The sequence below is a fragment of the Populus nigra genome, chromosome 3, assembly GCF_951802175.1.
Source record: "Populus nigra chromosome 3, ddPopNigr1.1, whole genome shotgun sequence".
In the NCBI taxonomy this organism is placed as follows: Eukaryota; Viridiplantae; Streptophyta; class Magnoliopsida; order Malpighiales; family Salicaceae; genus Populus; species Populus nigra.
The window spans coordinates 19,643,756-19,666,582 of NC_084854.1; the positions used below are offsets into that span (position 1 = coordinate 19,643,756).

The window sequence follows — 22,827 nt, forward strand, 5'->3', positions numbered from 1 at the left end:
AATATATGAAGATCTAACTCGTGGCAATTCTACCCTTTCTTGGTCGGTATCTTTGTTTATCCTCTTCAGAAATAGCAACCTCTAGTATCATCTAAAATGATGAGTGCCATAATTATTTTATGGCGAATCTCAAATAATTTATGGGAGCATGCTTCATGATGAGCTTTGCCCAGTTAACCCCTACGGCATTCTTTGCTATCTCAACGTTCTGTCCTCAGAGATCGTGTGAAAGATGCTAGATGGGCTTGACATGCCAAATAAATCCATTGCAGATAAGATGCTTTTGCCAGTGAGCTGAGCCCATTTCAGGACGTGTATTTATTTGACATTATAATTTTATTTATTAATTATTTTTCACAAAAAGGTGAGTCGAGATAATCCATCCAATTACTTCATCGTATTGCATGCTACTGGTAATCGAGAATTGAAAAACTCTAAATCATATATAAGAATATGAGTACTTTTAACTCTTCAAAACTCAACATAACATTGGTTTAATTAATTATTTTTTAAAATTTTGTATTATAGAAAAATTAACAAAACGAGTTGTAAGAAATACTAACTTTAAATTTTCTCAAACTTATTTTTTTTTCAATTTTGTATCAATAAAACTAGAAATAAAGTCCAGTTAATTAAAAATATTGATGGAAGACCACACATAAAAAAAAAATTATGAAATAACATGGTTTGTACATGTTAGGATTAGAAAACATGATTTTTATAACTTGTTGCTATTTATAATAGTAATATCTTTTTAAAAAAATATTAAATAAGTAAAAGAGAAGAGAGGGAAAAAACAAAAATACACCGAATCTCATATTACAACACCTCCATTACCATTAAAAAAATCTCAACAAGATGAATTTAGTGATATTAAATAACGATAACATGAGAGGGACAAACTTGTTTTTTGTGGCAAGTGTGACCCACTCAAGTCACCATTAATGACTTTCTTAGTGTTGTTGGACCTGTTTTATCAAGATCTTTTTAATGATATCAATGATATCGCTATTAGAGTTTGAATTTGTTGTTGAGATCTTTTTTTTTTCTTTTCTTTTTTTCTTGTCATTTAATATTTTTTTAAAAAATATGATTATTCTAAATAGCGATAGCTATAAAAATTATATTTTTTTAATTATAATAAGTATAAATTGTGCTATTTTATTAAAAAAAAATCAACTGTATTATTTTGTTAATATCTTTTTAAAAGTACACTAAAAACAAAAAAAAAAGCCGAATTCCAGTTGAAGAAAAACATCACAAGAAAACGAAAAATAAAGTGCATGTTTTTGCGTTAAAATTATACAATAATGGCTGTATAAAACCGTTGACAAAATGACCTACTACCCATTACAGCCCACAATTCTTGAGAAGCAATATATAAAAATTACGAGTGTCACTGCCCACTTCAAACTTAAGCCTCAATGGGGAAGTAATAACTTGATATTTCATTGGGTTTCGAGCCATTCCCTTCTTTTCTCTTTCTTTCTTTATATCATCCATGAAGGAGAACATGCTGGGATGTTTTTCTAGTTACCTTTTGACTTTAGAGGCAAATTTGTTGATCATGGAGCTTTTGCGGATGTAGAGAAAAAAGCAGAAAAGCATGATCTCAATCTTATTTGATTTGATCGGGTAGACCGTTTGATGTCCAAATACGAGAACAAAAATCTTGTAAATCATATGAAATAATTATTGCTTAGCTTGATTTCTGTTCTGGTAATGGGATTTGAGCCCTACTGATGTTCAAGGGGCATGTTGTGTAGCCCACCACTAGTAAACGTTATGGCTGGATTATTTGGCAATACTTCACAGAGAATTTAAAGGGCTATTAAGCTCTTTCCTTGTCTTCATTTTGCAAGTTTAGGCTTTGGATTGACGGTTGGTTGACATTCACATAATGCAGATGGTAAAAGTAAAACCACATGTAAAATTGCAGGAAAAAGGGAATACCACAGAAACTTAAAGCTCTCTCCATGGCTTTGTTAAGGAACAATTCCAACTTCAGAAAGGAACAGCCACCGCCAGAAAAAGAATGGAATAAAAAACTGCGCAGTGTAATTAGATAAACTCCTACGCTTGTGCAAGGCATACTTGTTTGGAACTCATCCACCATGGTAGACAGCAAAACCACAAGCTAAACTGTGAGTACAGCTTTCCACGGGAGAGAAAAAACACTGTAATGACTTCACAACAAGTTCATGCACTTACATTACAGGAAAATCTGCTATCTTTTGACAAACCCCAAGGGATCCTAAGTTCCGACTCAACCACCAATGGGGGGATAATTTAACAAAATCACAGGATATAAAAGATGGTCATGTCAGTTGAATTGGATATGACGTTTAGCACAGAAGGAATAGACTTCAAATATAAGGGAAAAAAATAAGAAACGAAGAAAGAAACAACAAATGTTTTTAATAAATGTTGACATAATCTTCTATCCATTCATGCAAATGTATTATCAGCGCAGAGGACCATTGAAGCTCCAGGATCATAACAAAGAAATCAGAGAAACCTTACTGAAATTACAAAAAGTTGCCTGGTTAGTCAATACTGAATGAATTGGCAGTACATGGTTGATTTGGAAACAGTGACAAAAGGGAGCATGAGCCCACATCATGAAACTCTTTTGTCCCAAAGAATATGTACTATGCCAAATATTTGAGTAAGATGTCTGAAACAGCCTCGCAGCCTTCGCACAGTCCATCAGCAAAATCTTTGCTATGTAGGACAAGGATGAAAAGAAGAAGGAAAAAACCAATTAAATTCAAGCGCAAGAACATCTGCACAAATAGGCAGAGGCACGCATATTCTCTGTCCTAACCAGTTCTGGTAAAAAGACAAATCAGCATAACAAAACGCGAGACGGGAAAAAGAATTCAGCAATTAACAAGAGCGTGACTGGAGACACTGAGAAAAAAACACTAAAAATCTCTTGTTATTAGAATAATTGAAAAGAAGCAATGCAATTCACAGTAAAGGCAACAAATTTAGGGGTGCTTTTTATCCAACCAATCAACCAACAGATGAAGAATACATTAGGCATGTGCGCTTACACAACAAATGCATCAAAATTAACATTAAACCAAAGAAACACCTTATGGACTTGCCGATTCAGTATAATCGCAATACGCTCCTTGCAATGGATTGTGCATGACTGGACTTACTCTTCCCCCAACCATTTCGACGACTGTTCCTCAACGGCGTCAGGTAGAACCTTAACAGTCCATTATCCATGTTGTTTGGTGAATACCTTGCACTCCTGTTCCTCTCCAACACAAACTCATCCCTCTTCTTTCTCCCATTCCCATTAGTCTCAACACTGCTCTTCCTTGCACTGCTAAAAGATCCACCGCCAAAATTATGTGAATTTCTCCAACTAACACTGCTGTTGCTCCTCAACATCTTCGGATTAAAACCCCCCCTTACATCTCCATTTCGTTCCCCTCTCAATTCTGGCCAAGACTCTGAAAAGGACCTCTCTACCCCATTTGCTCTGCTATACCTATCCTCATCCTCATCTTTGTTAACACTTCGTCTGTGTATAAAACCCCAAATATTCCACGCCTTGCTCCATCTCCGAGGTTTCTTGACCCCTTTCCTTTCACCATTCCCCACCACAGATGCATTGTCTCTGAACCCCATGTCAAAAGTCTCAGAGCAATCATCCCTCAAAGAATTCGAGTTCGAATCCCTAAAATCCCTATCAGGAACCACCAGCTTAGGTCCATGGATATAATCCACAGTTGCTGGTGTCACTTTAGCATTGGAAACAGCCTTCAACTCATCAATCTCAGCCACCACAGCCGCAGCAGTCTTCCTAATAGAATTAGACCTGTCAAGACTCTTCCTCCTCCTCGATGAAGAATCAGAGTAATAATCCCTAGTTTGGACAGACCCACCAGGGACAGTCTCATCTTCATCATCTTCATTGATTGAATTCATAGATATTCGCGGCGGTTCCTCAACTGGGATTTGAGTATCAGACCTTGAAACAACATTAACAACGTTAACAGGAGCATCCTCAACAACAGATACCATTGTAGGCATTCTTGGAAATGTCCTTCCAATCAGATATCCATCCCAAGAAGCACGAGGCTCGTCGAAAGAATACCTAGGATCATCAAAAGAAATCCTCCCAGCATCAAGAGAGAACCTCGGATCCGTGTCACAAGACCTTCTACCAAACCCATAATCAGCAATCTCCGACTGAGTCTCCCTATACTGCCTCCCAATTGGCTTCTCTACAGGCAACGTAGCTGAACCAGGACCGCCATTTCTCTGCTTCTTAAGCTTCTGCTTTTGCCTCCATTTCTGCAATTTCTTGCTGAAAACCGATGCAGCAGACCAGAAACTACCAGCAATCTCTTTCAAGTCCCTCCCTGAGGTTTTTTTAGACTGCGAATCAAGATCTATATGGTCCTTCATAGTCTTAAGCTCCTCCAAAACTGTTTCGTGAACTGGCTCTGGCTCTATAATAATCCCTTCTTCTTCGTCCTCGTCTTCGTCTTCGTCTTCCTCTTCCTCTATAATTTCATCAATTGGGTTTGCATTCGAATTTCTCGCAGTCAAATTAGACTCCTCTAAAACCCCATTAACCAAAATATCTCCACCAATATTAACATTGACGCTGGTATTCGCATTCTCATTTTCAGTGTCGGTTTCGCTTTCGATTTCTTCTTCTTCTTTAGACTCAAAAACCGGACCTCGAACACTAGAACAAGAAATTCTGGGCTCAACAGCCTCAATTTCAGGTCCTCCTTTAAAGGGCTCTTTTTTAACAGATGGGTTTCTCTCGTCGTCCTGAGTGAAGAGAGACCAAAGAGTATATCTCTCTCGAACGTCACAAGATTTTCTTTGAGGCTCAAAAACCCCGGAAAACCCTTCGTTTTTAGAGGCAGAAAAGGATTTAGTACGGCGGAGCTCAGGAAAAAATGAAGACGACTTGTTATTGTTATTATTATTATTATTATTACTGGAGCTAGACAGTTGAGAAGGCTTGAAGATGGCTTTAAGGGCGGCGGTGGCAGTGGGTTTGCGGGAAGAGGAAGAAGAAGCGGCGGAGGAGGTGTTGGGATCGAGCACGGCAAGACGCTCGCAGAGGCATGAAGGGCAAAAACCAGTGAAATGTTCTTCTGGGTGACGGTCACAAGAAGTGGAATGACGGTGGGGTTGCGGTGGTTGGGGTGGCTGAAGTTGTGGTGGTTCAGTGGTGGTATTCATAACCGGTGGTGGTGTGTAATGCACCCTCTGCTCATATTAGAATGAAAGAGAGAAAGAGAGAGCGAGGGGGGGATTTTCTGTTTGGTTCCAACGGACAGTTAGGGGGGGGGGAGAGTGAGAAAAAATGATGGAATCAACGGGAAAAATAAAGAAATGCTAAGAAAAAGAAAAAGAAAATCGACGCGACGAATTTAGAATGCCCCACTCAGACAGTCTTTTTTTATATTTTATTTATATTTTATTTTTTCTAAATTCTCTAGCCTAGGGGCACTCGATTGTGAAAGGACTATTTTGGGGCTATTATTACTCTATATCCTTAATTTCATGTCAGTCTGTCTAGATGTCCAGGTTCAGTTTTGTTTGACAACTGGTTCTGATAGTGTTAAATCCTGGATAACCTCTTTTCTTAATCAAGCTTTAGAGCATTCCATTCCTGATCACCGTGTCTATATCACAGGGACTAGCTAGCTCATATGCATGCCCAAATTCTATTCATTACTCATCATTTCGGAGCTCTAGGACCGTCCATCATCCTTCTTTTAGATAATGCAACCTTGTTAATATCAAGTTTTAGGTTTGAATTCTAGTTCAATTTGTAATAATTATTGATGAAAAATAAGGGGTTTCTGAGCATGATATTTCTAATTCTAGTTCAATTTGCTATCATTCTTTCTTCTTCTTTTTTCTTTTTTTGAAGTGTTTCTGCTTATGTTTTTTAGTATTTTTTAAAAGTTTTTTTTTTGGCTTTAAAAGGTATTTAATTGATGGTATTTTTAATTTTCCTAATAATTTTGATATATTAATATAAAAAATAAAAAAATTAATATATTTTTAAGTAAAAAAATATTTTAAAAAAACAGCAAAAACCATAATCACACAAAATATACACTTTGTTTAGGGAACTTTGAGATAAAAATTTAAGAGAAGATTCATGTAAGTGGGTGCTTGTTAAACCAATAAATGTGATTAAAATAGTAAAAGAAATGATTAATTAAATCAAAATTCAATATCTAAATATACTTGTAGATCAGGTCAGTATCATAGCAACCCTTCTTGAATTTCCATTTTGCAAGCTTTCAGAAAATCAATGAACAACCCATCATGATTTCGGATGCTTGATCGATCAAACATAGTACCATGAACGGGATCATGTCTTTCGATTCTCAATTTCTTTAACTCTTTCTTTTTTTTTCTTTTATCGGGATATTTCCCCCCCTTTTTTTTTTTTTTTACTTAAAGGATGCCTTTCGATTTTCAAAGATTCCTGTCGAGAGAAAAAGCAAAAGCAAACCACGCCATCACTAGAGGGAGGTGGTGAAAAAGAGAGAGAGGCTGTGGCCTCTGTGTGTGTGTGTGTTCTCTCTCTCTCTCTCTCTCTCTCTCTCATATTTCGCTTTCTTTTTTTTCTCTCTTTTTTTTCCATCTTCACTTTTTCTTTTTTCCCTGTCTGTGGCTCTTTTTGTTTTTGCTGCTTTCTTTTTCTCCCAGACATGCTGATAAATCTGTTTTTTCTTATGGTTTTCCCACTCGGATTTATTTCGTGCCACCAACCTGTATGTTTCACCATTGGGTGCGTGCACGAATTATGTACTCTCCTTGTCATGCTCTTACACGAAAGAGACACCAAGACAGGAGGATGGTCAGTCTCAAGAACCAAAACAGAGTTCCTTTGGCATTTGGACCTTCCATTATTCAAACCATGTACGTACGTAAATAGATGTAGTTTTGCCCCCCCTTTTTTTTCCTCTCGATTTCCATACTGGTTTCGTTGGAGAAATGAAGCTTTTGAGCTTGGCTTTGATCACTCTGAGCTTGTATTCGGTAAAAAGGATTCATAAATGGTGCATCTTCTTACGTACAAGGGCTCCATCAAATACACGAATAAGGAATGACAGCATGCTAGGCGAGAGCTACGTTCAGGCTCCCCAGCCCGTTTCTTCCAGTGGGAAACTTGCCTTTCCAAAACAAGCACTCCTTTTTCCGGAAGGAAAATATATAATTCCAATCAAATCCGGCCCGTCCTGTGACTCTTCTAAAAACAACAACTTGGCATGCATGCATGATTGAGTAAATCCTATTAATTAATTAATTGAGGAAAATATATAATAATTGATTAATTCTTGCTTCTCTTTAGGATCTGTAAAGTCAATTAAAGAGAGCGACGATGGAATCAACATTTGTGGCTGATAACTTCATTTTCGCAGGCAAACAAAAGCTTGTATATTTTACTAGGTGTCTTCCTCCTTTTACTAAAGGGAGAAGAAAAAAAAAAGTGCCAATTTCTAAGCCAGCTTACCGGCTCTGGGGCTCCGTTCTAGATAGGAACAATTGAGATCTGGGAAGAAGGGGAAAAAAATTATCTATTAATTTCAGTACATTACAAGAGGAACGCCTAAAACTAAAATTCCTGACATTCAGATAATCCAATAAAGAGCTGAAATGTGAAGAATAAACATACATCTCACGAAAATCTAATTTCTTGATGTCAATGTTATGCCATTCTTACACTGCTTCTGTCGCTTCTTGATCACTTTCCTTCTTCTTTTTTAATCGTGTTTTTCATATGCTAAATAATTAACTCGTTGCACATATATTTTATGGTTAGATTTAGTTTTAAAAAGAAAACGTTTTCAATTGATTTTATAAAACAACTTTGGTTTGTTGATTAATTTGGTTGGATTCACTGTTTTAGTGAGTACGTACACCTAGCTAGAATAATATTTAAAGAACTAGATTTTCTATTAAATATGTATTCATTTTATATTCTGATCACTTAGATCTTAATTCACATGATTTTTGACACACATCATATTAATACGATCTTTTGAGATATGTAGTGGTACTCGTCATTTTTTTAGTAAGTTTTATACTTTTTTATTATAATTTTAGCACAATTTATATTATACATTATGATAAGTATATTGTTTCACGCTATGTTACCACACCATGTTACGGGTCGAATTAACTTTTTTTAATGTAAAAAACTGTCTATGAACTTTTTGGTATTGTTATTAAACTCGATCGAATCGATCAAAACCTCTTAACTCAACTTCTTATCTAGTCCGGTTTAAAATTAACTTATATAAGAGTTGTCTTAATGTGACTTAGTCAACTTGACGAGTTCAAAAATAACCTTAAGAACTAATAAAAAGCATGGTTTGACTTTAAAAAAAAAATTAAGATGATTTTTTTTAATACTGAGACAACAACATATTGCATTACCAGAATTTTTTGATTTACCAACATAATTTTTTATTGATATTTATTTTCACAGTTCATCGGCACAAATTTTCCCAACGGTCTCACGGACAAAAATAATCCGTCAGAAAACTCTCGTCGGTGATTTGTAGTTTGTCGGTAATAAATTTATCAATGGATTTAATGATGGAAAAAGCACATAAAAAAATTTACTTGCTTTATTCCGTCAGTATTTCCATTGAAAAATATAATATATAATCAACAGCAAAACTGTATGTCATTCCATCGGGTTTTTTTTTTGTCCATTAGTATTTCCTTTAATGAATTTGGCATATATCCATCAAATAGATCGTCTGTTATATATTCTGTTGGTGAGTAAACAATGGTTGTGACATATAACTATCTAGTCGTCTTCACACTAAGTCGTTCATAATCAGGAGCAAGATGAGTTGTCCTAGCTTGAACTCACTAGTCTAAAATCACCTCGAACTCTGAAATTTAAGTACTCGGAATCGATTGTGAGCATCGACTAGTTGAAACATTATGAGTTGTTCGCAAGTCCTCGACTGTAGTGTTAAAGACCGCACACCAGATTTCTTCGAGTCCACCAGACAATCTTGCCTCCAACCATAAATTCATATTGAGATCCGGATTGGTCAAAGGATCATCACCGTATCTCTCATTCATTCGGGTGTTCCATGTATCCTATAAAGATAAGTCAGCAAATTCAAAAAAATAATAACTTAAGAAAAAATTGTTGAAAACCAATATACCACAAAGTGATGAGCTTGGCTATCCATGAGCCGCTACACCCCTTTTTTACGGTCATCAATCCGAACATGTGTTTCCACAAATAACTCAATCGGGCTTGACTCACGTCCAAGAATCATAGTCTACAAGAGAAAATTATTGTTGGTTAAATACATTTATAAAAAAACAAATAAAAAATGGATGTGATTAAAAAATAATCTTATAATTCACTTCACATACAAAACGAACAAAACGGATCCACTAGTATGCGTGGTAAGAGAACCGAGAACACACTAGTTTCAATTGTCTGCACCAGAGTGTGATCATTGCATGAAATGTTCATACATCATGTGTTGAATATATTCCGCCTACACGGCCTCCAAGACGTACTGCGGTCTGAAATCCTTTCAAACGACCATCTCCTTATAGCCTGGAAGCTATATTTGTTTTGCGTATTTGTTTTGCTTTTTTTTTTTTTTTGCATCTCATACTAAAAATCACGCAACATATATGACACAAATGAATTATTTGTTAATAAATGAAAAATAAAATTGAATAAAATGATTAAATTTTTTTATCTTGATTCCAATCTTACTTAGTTGCAGTGTGATTCTCTCAAATCCTCATTCCAATAACGTTGTCAGCTCTATCTCATTCAAATTGTTTCCTTGTAGTTAAAATTTGTAAAAGAAAAATCCATTAATATTAATAAACTAACCAAATTAACATCCATCTATATTAGATTGCACTTCTAATTTTTACCTCGAACGGTATATGTATTGGTAGATGTTTTATTAAGTCTAAGAAAGATAGAGGGAATATCATGTCAAGCTTACGGATTATTTGGATGATATTCATTTCGAGCCTCTCTTTGTGTTGTGTCCGCAACTTGTTGAGGCATATATCTCTAAAGAAATAACTGATTTTTGTGAGTGCATTTCATACCTCGTTTGATAATAATCCTTATTTTTAAAATTATTTTTTAATTAATGATATGATAACAAAAATAGACGTTCATAAAATTAATTAACCAACTAAATATTGAGATGTTTGTTTGAAACTACAATAATCTCATAAGAAGTGCATGTTTAATAAATTATAAAGATCAATTCAAAATCAACCAAATACTAAAGAATAAAATTGTTAAAAACTAAAAAAGATCAATAAAAAAAAGGAAGAGGAAATTAGAGGAAAAAAAAAAGGTTTCCTAGCTCACTTACTAGTAAAACCCTAATTCTTTTAGTTATATGGATAACACTTAGTGAAGTGCAAGAAATGATATGTGCTTGATTGCTAATGATATATATTTTTCTTGTTTTTTTTTTAGAATATATAGATGAGAGATCAGCCTTATTATATATATAAAAATTCTTCTTAATTATCAAATCAATCTATTAAAACTAAAAAATGAAAATGTGTTGTGCGGAAGGAAGGAAACTCTATATGAATAAGTAACAAAAACATGTTCAAACAAAAAAATTTCTATGGTTGTACATTTATATATATGTACTACGTAGTATCCAGACAAGCAAAACTCAGTGGAAAAAAAATCCGACAAGAATCCTGCTGGAACGGTGCGCTGGCAGTAAAGTTTGGGCAAGAAAATACCGTATATAGAAAGAATAATAAGCAAATAAGAGGGTACATTTGTCTACGCATATTGCAGAGCAGCAGGAGTGGTATTTTAAAATAGAGGAGTATACTATTTTGTATAGTATAAGTTATTCTTGTCATTCCAGATTGAGATAGATCGATTAGGATCACGGAGTATTTATACAGAGCGTGTGGTAGTCACGTCTCCGTATCCAAACACCATAAAACATAGGCCCACATAATATACTCACCTGCTTGATGGCAGGGGCAATTATCCATCTATCTATATATTTTGAAAGCTATGCAGATGCATGTGATTTGAAAGTTGTATTATAGTATTCTCACGTGTGGCAAAGGACACGACGCCGTCTAGCGGGATAAACCATCGCTCCAGGCCAGACACGAACGACATGACATTGTAGTCGTTCGGGTGTGGCCTAGGTGACAAGAAATCCTAGTTGTCGCCTGCACAATTCAACCCGCAACGACTCATCACACAAGCGATTCAATACTATGTTCCGAGCATACACCTTACGAATCGCTTTGGTTTCAAGAAACCAAAGCGAGCATTGCGCACCACCGACTGATGCACACCTTCACGCATATAAATTCTCTGTGCATGTTAGAAGCACAACCTTTCTATTAATGGTTTTTTTTTTCATTTATTATGAGGGCATTTTTTTATCATTATTTCACCTATAATTAATGAGGTAAATATAGTAAATTTATATTTTTATATATGCAATGAAATTACTTTGTTACCTTTAAAAACTATAAAAATAAGCTTTTTATCCAGGGATTTTTGTGTATTTTTAAATTTATTTGCATAATTAAAGGACAATAATATCCTTAAAAGCTCATAAATTTTGGCATTGCAGAGAGATTTTTTTTGTCTTTGTTTATTTTTTTCTACAGTAAAATAACATGTATAACATTTGACTTTTAAAAATTTAAGCCCGGTAAGGGATGGTGTTTTTATCTTTGCCATGTTTTTTTTTTTGTAATATTAGGATGCCCTTGGAGGATTTTTAGTAATTTTAATTATTAAAATATTAATAGATCAATATACAAGGTTGATGTGTGCTGCGCACTCGTCGACATGTCATCATCTCCCGCTAAACAAGAGGTGCATGAGACATATTACAATGGCTAAAATCTACCAACCACCGTGTCATCCAACACGTCAGATGGCGTCATAGCTGTTGGTGTGGCGTGATTGGTGGCGATTCGGTGGCAATGGAAGTTTTTTCTCCTCCCCGTCTTTTCTCTCTCATGTGCTTTGGTTTTCATGCCGAGCCTTTAAAAATTCAGATGTGTCCTTCAGTTTGTATTTGTTTTAAACTTGGTCCTCATTCTTTTGATTATATTTGTTTTTATTTTAAGGCTTCTTAAATGTTTTTTTTTTCAATTTCATCCTTCTGTATTTTATTTCATAGAAGTTTTATATCTAATTTGGTCTTCATTCTTTTGATTGCTATTTATTGATCATTTACATTATTATTTTTATTTTGTCCTTTAGAATTTAATTTAATTTTTTTTGTTTCCAATTTTGGTCCTCATTTTTTTATTACTTTTTTTAAAATATTTTTTTCATTTATTTTTTTCAATTTAATCCCTAATTATTATCTTTCAATTATCCTTTAAAAATTATTCTTGACACCTTTATCAAATTTTAATTTTTTTTTACTTTATCATTGGACTCATAATCTTGATTTTATTTTTCAATTTCATCACCTTGATTTTCTAGTTTTTTTATTTATTGATTTTTTTAATTTTATTTTTTATCATTTGGATTTCTAGGAATTAACTATCACTATATTTTTCTGTTCGTTTACTCAGATGTGTAGCCGTTAAATTTTTTTTTTCAAAAAAACCAGACGAGCTCTTAACGCGGACAAACTAACTAGTATGATGAACTAAAAGTAAAGAGGAGAGACCCTTTGGTAGTTAGTAAAAGAATAAACTCCTAACTCCAAGCCACGAGCGTCATTAGCAAGCCAGTCCGGCCGCTAAACAATCGCCTTCATGAAGATTACAGAGACATCCCCATCCCTTTTTAAGATCATCTCATGCGACGGTATCAACCATCAACACCTCCTCTGCAGACTGCAGCAAACAAACCGGTGGCTACCACTACCGAATCAACCTGACCTTCTGATAGCCTAGCTAGTGGTTGCCAGGCATAATTAAGAAATCCCATAACTCAACTTGCATAGAGGAGAAGATATATGCCAGGATTAGCACCAAAACAGAAAATTAAAGCCATCATTAATTTCCCCTAATCAAACCACCCCTAATAACATTGCCTCGATTGCTGAGAGTACTGTATCCATCCATGTTCACCTGAACCCGTCATTTTTGACTACGTAGAAAAATAAAAATAATTATAATAAAGATTTTACTGGATTTGATTGCTATGATTTTACTTTCTTGAATAAGATGTTGGTCTTGATGATGCGACATAAGCAAAAAAACATTAATGGAATGGTGAGTTTTTCTTCAATGAATCTTCATATAGATTTGTATATACTATATACTAGAGTTATTGGTTTTATGAGAATAATTAATTAATCATGGTATATTCCTTTAATTATATCAGTTGTGAAGATTTGTGTGGCTAATTTGTTCAAAAAAATAAAAATCGAATTAATGAATTTTTTTTTAATTAACTACGAGTTGGCTATTATTTTTATTTTTTAATTTGAATAAATCTTTTATTTAGTATTTGCTGGTTTAATTTTTTACTATTGCAAATTCTTCATGTAGAAAAATATAAATAATAGAAAGATAATTAAATTCAAAAACAATTTATATTTTACTACGTACCAAAAAGTTATTAATGGGAAATGTTCGCACTAGCCTTGAACTTGATGGAAAAAATTCTTTCCTCTAAACTATACCTAAATCTAAACTTGATGGAAAAAATGCACCATTAAATTAAATAGAAAAAATAAAAATAATTAATGCACACTGAATTAGAAATAAATTGAAAAATCCATGCATAATGCACCATGTTAACATGCTATACTTCAATTTTTAATGGCCTTATCAGCATATAACATATAGATTTTAACACAATCACTTTATTAGATTTTTTTTTATGTTCGTAAATTTAAATTGAGAAATTAAAAGATTTAGACATCATATATTTAATTATTTCCTTAATGTCAGTAGGAACTTCCCCATTTTTTGCTGGTTTATTTTTCTTTTTAATTCATTGAAAGCTCATTGAGTGTATTTTGACTATATAGTAGTGATTGGTATCAACATATCAAAATAATTTAAAAATATTAAAAAAAATTTAATTTAAAAAAATTTAATTTTTTTTTAAAAAACTCAATATCACCGTAAAAACCAGTATCATCATGCATATAGTGGTAGAAATTACACCCCCACGTCCCTGTATCACACTCAATCCCTCCAAAGGCTTGAACCTAAGATGTGTTGGGAATTCCGACCGGTGATGTTCTGATATTTGCTCATCGGAGGCTTAAGCACACTGACACAATATTTTACGTGGTTCGGCAAATCCGCCTACATCCACGGGAGAGGTCTATTTTATTAGAGATAGAGAAAGGATACAATAAATACATGTAGAGGAGGAGGATTACATCCTCTCTACTCAACTCATCAACTCTCTTGCTGCATTTGCAGCTGCTGCAATGGCAGCAAGGCTGCTGCCATTGCAGCCCCTCTTTCTCTCTTCTTCTCTTCTCTTCATGTTCTCCCAACTCTCACATTTTGCTCTCACATAATGCCTCTATTTATAGGCATTTCATGGAAGCTCTTCTTACTTTGTTGTCAACATTGGTGGCTGCCAAACTCCAGCTCATTCAACAATGGTGGCTGCCAAACTCCAGCTCATTCAACAATGGTGGCTGCCAATAGTCAATGGTTGGTGCCAACCATTTGCTGCACATGCAATGGCAACAACCCAACAATCACCCCCTTTGCCATTCATGTGGGGCAACTGTCCTCTTGCTTCTTCAGCACAGGCTTGCATCTTGCAGCTCTTCCAAGCTTACCATTTTGAGAGCGTCTTTGGCCGAGTTTACAGGTACTCGCCAAACCTTTCATTCATCAGAGTCACCAAAGCACACCTTTTCTCACACAAAAGGATCACTACAACCAGATGGTCTCCCACATCACATCTGAAGAGTGTTAACGCTTGTCTCTGGAACACAACATTCCCCTTCGAGCGTATCAACCATGCTCGGTTCGGAATGATTCATCAAGCCTTACATCAAGGCTTACAACACCCCCTCAAACAGAAATTTCTATTTCCAAGTGCGACAGTCATTATCTGAGTATCTCAATATGATCACGAGCTCACCACTCTTCCAAGAGTCTACTCATCCAGGAGTTGCGTCTGCCCTCTGTTCCACCCTAGGAACCACGCCTTACTTCTCCGTGAGTCTCTCGCTCTTAGTCGTAAGAGTCCAGGTAGCTCTCCACCTTCACCTATGGGGGCAGCCCATTAAAGGTTGATCCATATCTGTCTTCATACTCTGAGTATTACAATGCCGTTACCGAGCTCACCACCTTGACAAGAGTCAACTCGTTCCCGGAACCTGCGCATGCCCTTCTGCTTCTTCATAGCAGCCGCGTCTTAGTGCTCCACAAGTCACACACTTATTGTCCAAGGCAAATGTCTTCTAGCTCATTGATCTTTAGCATGGGGGCAATATCCATGAAAGTCAATCCTGCATTTGTCTCCATACTCATCATAGCCACTTCATTGGCTATATACCTGTCCACTCATATCTAGCCATCACATTGGCTCTGGGGCGTTCTGAACTAGGCTTACATTGTGGCCCACACACCTTCTCCTTAGGTGTCTCCGCTCGTCGTCATGCGGCGGTCTAAACTGAGGCTTCTATCACGGCCCTCACACACCTTCCATCTAAGGTGTCTTCACCTTTCATAGGTGGTCGCATCCTCCTTCAGCTGAGATGCTTCAAAGTGGCTCCAGAATTCTCTACCACCATGTGCACTATGGGAGAGATAGCTGCCACTAATCACATAGAAAGAGAAACTTGCGGTATACTCCTTGCAATCCTCCACCTCGATTTCTATGTTTGGAGCTTCTATGCCTTTCTGCTTGACAGCTCCACCTACACCAACTCTCTTTGGTGTCTTCGCCTTTCGTCATAGGCGGTCGCCTTTTATCACAGGCGTTTGCACCCCCTCAATTAGGTGCCTCTGCAACAGCTCTCTTTCCATCCTTGCATGCATTGGAAATGTCTTCGCTTGTTGTCTTCATCAAGAGCATAAGAGACTTCCTGTTGTACAAACTTTAACAGTCTCTGCTCTGAGCTTCATCTGGGAACACTTCTTCTCCTTGCACCTGTTGTCTCAAAAATAGTACCTCGTTGGATCCTACGGGTACTCGTGCACAATCTCTGCGTGCCCTCGTGCAATTTCTGTTCTCCAGATTTCTCCGTATTCCTTGCTTATGTTTGACAGCAGCTCATCCTATCACAACACCTGTCCAAGTCAAAATAGGGTGCCAATCTTTATCCCCTTGCTGTATTTCTCTTCCATTATTAGGGTCTTCATCAATTCTCCCCTCGAGAAATCACAGTCACCGAATCTAACTTCTTTGGAGAAATCACCACTTCATCAGATCCTTGAACCTTCGGAACCCAACTGTTCCCTTGTGCCGTTATCCTGCTAGTCTTCAACCGTTTCATTACAAACTGCTATATATACAAAAATAGTACCGTATGGATAATCCTTCCACCAAGCAAGTTCCCAGGAAAGATTGGAGGGGTCACACTGGTCCCGCTTAAAACCCAATCTCCTAGACAGAACTTCTCAGGCCATATCTATCCATCGTACTGTCTTTCCGTATATACAACCATTTGCTAGCTTTGTTGCGGCTTTCCTTTACAAGTGATCTGGAATATAATGGTTTAATACATGATTTCTCAACATCTAGCGAGACTACTAGTTCTTAGATTCGTCAAGATTGGTCTTCGTCAATTTTCACTCTTCACCTCAAATTGTCCACATAACCGGGTGTCCAAAGTGTCCCAATTTTGCCTTCCCTCAAGGCAGTTAAAATTCTCCCCACTTAGCAGTTTAGCACATGTAATTGGGTAAACATGTGCACCTTCTTCTTCTTCTCTTCAACGACCACCATGATGACCTTCAGATGCCTCCTGATCGGGCAATCTCTCTTTAATAATTCACCACCACCACTTTCGGTCTCAAATCTCAATGATCGGACCATACCATTGCATCCGGAATGATCAAATTAGCTGGAAATAAGTCTGAAATCGTCCAAATCGCACTTCAGACGGCTAAGCTTTGATCAAAACAATTCTGGCCTGATCAACGGCTCAGATTCAATCTCAGATCCGGTTGCACGTAGGATCAGCTACACTGGATCCTGTCCCTCGGCTCGCGGCTCTGCTCGGCTCCAATTCGGCTCGGCTGATGACGTGGCAGGTGGGTCCCACGTTACTGACGTGTCTGCTGACTGGTCGATGATGTGTCTGTTGACCGTCGCTGAAGTGTCTGCTGACTTTCGCTGACGTGTCTGTTGACGGGCGCTGACGTGTCTGTTGACTGGCGCTGACGTGGCACGCTGACTGGGCAGTCTCTTTGTCGGCCCGTGCGGCCGTTTTCCGACGTCCGATTTTGACGCCGTTTTCACCAGTGGCTTCGTCTCAGCCTCCTCTACACAGTGGTATGGTCAAAACACAATTTTGACAACTTTCATTTTTGAGCAAAAATCAAACACCACTTAAACCATCAGCTCTGATACCAATTGTTGGGAATTCCGACCGGTGATGTTCTGATATTTGCTCATCGGAGGCTTAAGCACACTGACACAATATTTTACGTGGTTCGGCAAATCCGCCTACATCCACGGGAGAGGTCTATTTTATTAGAGATAGAGAAAGGATACAATAAATACATGTAGAGGAGGAGGATTACATCCTCTCTACTCAACTCATCAACTCTCTTGCTGCATTTGCAGCTGCTGCAATGGCAGCAAGGCTGCTGCCATTGCAGCCCCTCTTTCTCTCTTCTTCTCTTCTCTTCATGTTCTCCCAACTCTCACATTTTGCTCTCACATAATGCCTCTATTTATAGGCATTTCATGGCAGCTCTTCTTACTTTGTTGTCAACATTGGTGGCTGCCAAACTCCAGCTCATTCAACAATGGTGGCTGCCAAACTCCAGCTCATTCAACAATGGTGGCTGCCAATAGTCAATGGTTGGTGCCAACCATTTGCTGCACATGCAATGGCAACAACCCAACAAGATGTGCTAGTAGGATTTTCAAATCTAAGGGTTAATTGATACATCTACTCTTATATATTAATTACTCAAAATTCTTTTATAAGCATTTTAAATTATTTTCCAGTACTACTCTCCTATATCTTTATATATTCATATTTTCTTTTGTATATTCTTTTGTCTCTTTTTTGGACGAAAATATATATGTCTTTGCAACCATATAAAAAATTATTTTTCAAAAACCTAAATTTAACAAATGGTTAATAATTAAAAAAAAAACTTGAAGAAAAAGGAAAGAAAACCAACCCTTAACCGCGAGACTTTTTTTTTTTTCCTTTTCTTTTGATAAATGAATTAGCTTTGATTGATCAAAAGAAAACTGGAGTTTATCCTACCACAAAAACATGAATCAAAGTAAGATCGATTACATGAAAATCGAATACAAAACCATTACCTACATATTGTAGGAAAACTAGGGTCTGAAAAAGTTCCTTTAATATCTCGGTTCTATACAATTAACAACAGACAATTTGACAGATCCATTTAACTCAACTCACAGGGAGCAGGATACCGCTGTTGCATGCACTCTTTGATTTCTTTTGCTTCAATGTGCCATCAATGGCAGCATTCCACGCTATGATCCTAACAAGAATAGGTGGGAAGGTTCCCTTAAGCACTAGGCTATATATATTCACTCTAGTTAATCACAATCTTTTAAGATTTAATTACTGATTAGAACCATCAATATTGATTGAAGAATGTTCAAGAATGATATTCACCATCGTTCTAAAAACAGAAGGAGGAAAAAAAGAAGCAGCAGAAAGACTGATTCACCAATATCATTAGTGCAGTATACAAGTATCAGTGTTAACTTCTCGTAAAACATAACGAACGATTAATGTAGATGCATCTTCAATGGAAGGACATGCATGCGCGGGGGGCTTGAAGCCTTGAAGGTGATGCGACCCGCCGCTGAGTCACGAGATAAGCCCGGCAACTTTATTTATTAAGTAGAGCTCCAGCTTCCAGCTATCTACTTCACTTAGCAAGTGGACATGTCTCCCTTATGGGTCCATTCGCCAGCCTCTTTCGGTTGCACATCACGAGGGTCCCAGAAACAAACCCTGGCACTTGCAATTAATGAGGAGAAACCCAAAAAACTATATACAGCCGCAACATTTTCTGAGGCTTCCATGGTGGTGTTATGATATTTTAGGAGGATTTATGTTTCTACAGTACACTATTCTCTGTATAATTTTTCCTATATAAAGAAATGCTTGTAAGCGGCATAATAAGTGATTGAAACTTACATCATGTTTAATTACAACGAAATTATATATTTATTAAGTAGATTTTAATTGATGACAATAATGCAAGCAAGCACCTCCAATGTCTATATAAAGGATTGATGGGATATGATATGAGTATGAAAAGTGAGCAAAGCATGTGGGAGAGGTCCATGCAATTTGTTGTTGGTGATGGCGGTGGTGGGGATCTAGCTAGGCCAAACATATAGGAATTGTATTAATTTGTGCGTGGAATGATTCGTAAAGCGAAACCCTGTCCTCTACCTTTATCCTCGTGTTTTCTCAACACAACCGATTTATTAATCTAAAGAACAACAAGGGTTAAGGGTTTGTCTCTCTTTGTTATCCTCTTTAGGGGTTTGTCTTTTTAGGGTTTTGTTTGTTCATGTATCGAAGTGGACATGTGCCAAGAAAGTTTTTAAGTGGGAATAAAAAGATTTGGGACAAGAATTCTCTCCCTAGTGGCTTGTGGCCCCATGCCCATATGATCCCATCACCCATTTTCAAAGTCATTTTCCTCCCCCCCAAAAAAAGAAGAAGAGCTGTAGCTATTTTTTCAAATAGCTTTATCCATGTATGATGTGTATGTGTTTTCTAATCTGCGTAGCTAGTTCATGTTGTAGTCCAACATAGCCCCCACCAAAAGTTATGTATATTAGACAACTTGGCAATCGGCCTGTCTCTCTCCAATCAATCATTGTGTTATATGCTATGGTCGTTGGAAATATTGTTTGCATTATTGCATCTATTACTTGATATATTCTTGTTGTCGCTTAATCTTCACCAGTTGATGTCCAGTATGGACATATGTTAGTGTATTATTATTGTCATTGCAACAAGAACAATGTCGTCTTTGTTTAATCTGTACTTCCCCTGCAACATTGCGCATAATTACAACGCAGTATCAGATGCCAAAATTAATGGAGTAGTATAGCTAGCGATCGATATGGTGCCTTGGCTCGCGTGGGTATGGGAGATAGAGAGCAGGTTAAGCCATGCACTGGAGGGTTCACGTCTGATGAAAGGGCAGTTTCTCTTCTGTACATGGTGTCGCGTTTTTCCTTGAGATGACATGGAAAGGAGCTGATTAGTACTGTCCAAGCATGCAAACGGAAGATTAGGAGGATCCGAAACATGCACCTTTGGATTTCGGAAGACAAATTTTTTAAGTTTGTTCTCTGTTCTTTTGTGAGAACTGAAGATTCTGCAGTCAGACTACTATAATCCTGCCTCTCCCAGGCTTTTATGCAGTGAGAATTGTTTTTTCTTTATTAATTTTTTTTTCTTTTGCTATTTTTCTAAATGAAATGCAAAATCAAACCTCAACAAAATATAGCACTGCAAAACCTTATAAAAAACACACACATGACAAGGTCTATTGTGGGGGCATCACTACCTTACTGGAAATCACTCGAGTCTGGGATTCTACGTACAATAATTATGCTGTGGATCTTCCCTTACATCATTAATTCATTATCCCTCTTGCACACAGAACCTTAATAATGATCATAAGCATCCTTCACAACCACAGTATGATCCATTTTAGCATGCACCGAGGGGTGATGCTACTTACATTACTCGAAATTATGATGACACTATATATATATATAGTGCTTCTACTGTAACACCATTGATTAATTCATCATCCCTCGATCGTCTATGTACAGTTCTTGCTCTTTATAGGGGCTGCTATACATATGATTAAATGGAGTATCTGATTCTTATGGTTCATTCATTTCAAGTTTTACTTTTGGAACTATAATAAGGCTGCGAGCCTGCGACTGTGTATGAAAATATTTTTCAAGTGCATTTGAATTGAAAAAAATGTATATCAATTTTCATTTGTTTTAAGATGGATTTAATATAATGATGTCAAAGCTATAGAAAACGCCCGGTGATTTTTCAATAAAAAAAAATGTATCAAAAATTAAATAGGAAGAGACTTGTCTTGGTGCATTCATTGCGGGGCTAAACTTTTTTTCCGCAAAAAATGATGTTCAACTATTATAAATGTTTTTTTTATATAAAAAAAATATGTGACTTGAATTAGAGACTTAACTGAATTGAATAAACGAGATTAATTTATTTCAATTAGATAAAAAAAAACAATAAATAAATTAAATTTAAAAAGATAAGAGAATAAACGATGTATCACAATTCATAGATTATTAAATAAAAAAGAACGAAATGAGAAAAGAAAAAAACACAAAAAAACCGATCCTGGTTAACCCAAGTTATAATGACAAACCTGTAATTTTAGTAATTAGAATCGAGCTAACCAAGATATCTCGCAAAACTCACCACTCAAATCATGAAATTGAAATAACCTGATAAAAAATTAAAGAGAATTATAAAACATTACACACACACACACACATATAAAGTTATGTTAACTTTTCAAATTCATGATCCAAGTCATTAAACCTAAAACATCCTATTTGATAAAATCATGAAATCTAATTTTCAATTAATCAAATATTAAAGGATAAAAATTGAAGGAAAAAAATTTCATTACAAGGGCATTTTTGGATGCCAAGAGGTGCCACATGCACCGCTCCAAATACTTGGGTGCCTCCCACGCGCCTTCTAGTGTTGTACACTTGTCTATCCTTTTTAATTTTTTTTAATTTAGCTAAATATCAAATTATCACTGAATTTACTTAATAATAACGAAAAAACCATTGTGAAAAGATTAAAAAACATCTTAACTCTAGTTTTAAGATTTTTGCTTTTAATGATATTTTAATCGTTTTACTGTGATTTTTAATTGTTTATTATTTTTTATATTTGATAAAATACCAAATTGTCCCTCGACTAACATTATAATAATGAAAAAACTATTTTAAAAATATAAAAATACCTGTTGAGATCAATTTTAATTACTTCACCGTGAAATTAAAATACGGAAATACTTATCTATTCCCGGTCAATTTGATACGGGCTAATAATCATGTGAAAAAACTTTAATACCGTTGAAAGTTATTGTTATTTTTCTAGTGGAGAGATAAAACTATTACTATACTGTTTCAGTTAACAGTTTAACAGTGTATCCAGATAAGGAGCTACAGTGTTTTTCCATGTAGAACTAGGTTATTTTAATGGATAGCAGGCTTTGGAGCTGTGGAGCTCGCCTTTAAAATCATGGACATGAAGAGTGGCTTTAGCTTGGCACATCTCCTGTCAAATAATGCAAAGATAAACGTGCGCACCCAATAGATTCCACAAATCTCGCCAAAGCCATTATATTCAATAATGTTGTCTTACTGGAAGGCTTAAAACATGATAGTCCATAATTACTTGAACCGATTTCCTCTTCGTCTTTTAGGAGAGGAGGATTGAAAAGAAAATGGGTTTGCAAATAAATACCACATTCAACTGTGAATAAAAGAGCAAAAGGTAATAAGCACATCATTACAAAAGAAATATGAACGCAAAAAGGACAGTCTAATTGAGAGCCCTTTACCCCACACAGACATACAGCTCATATTTATTCAGAGCCTTT

At 36.1% G+C, this 22,827-nt stretch overlaps 1 protein-coding gene across 1 annotated transcript; it reads right to left on the bottom strand.

The window, feature by feature from the left end:
• Nucleotides 1-2,377: 2,377 nt before the first annotated feature.
• Nucleotides 2,378-5,362, bottom strand: LOC133690168 (protein OCTOPUS-like). The gene is made up of 2 exons (XM_062110385.1): nt 3,101-5,362; nt 2,378-2,724 (listed from the first exon to the last, which is right to left on the bottom strand). The coding sequence occupies exon 1, from the start codon at nt 5,224-5,226 to the stop codon at nt 3,118-3,120; it is 2,109 nt and encodes a 702-aa protein (XP_061966369.1). The 5' UTR covers nt 5,227-5,362; the 3' UTR covers nt 2,378-2,724; nt 3,101-3,117.
• Between the last annotated feature and the right edge of the window lie 17,465 nt (nt 5,363-22,827).

Coding starts and splice junctions, on each gene's coding strand:
- LOC133690168 (XM_062110385.1), bottom strand. CDS start 5,226: ATGAATACCACCACTGAACCACCACAACTTCAGCCACCCCAACCACCG.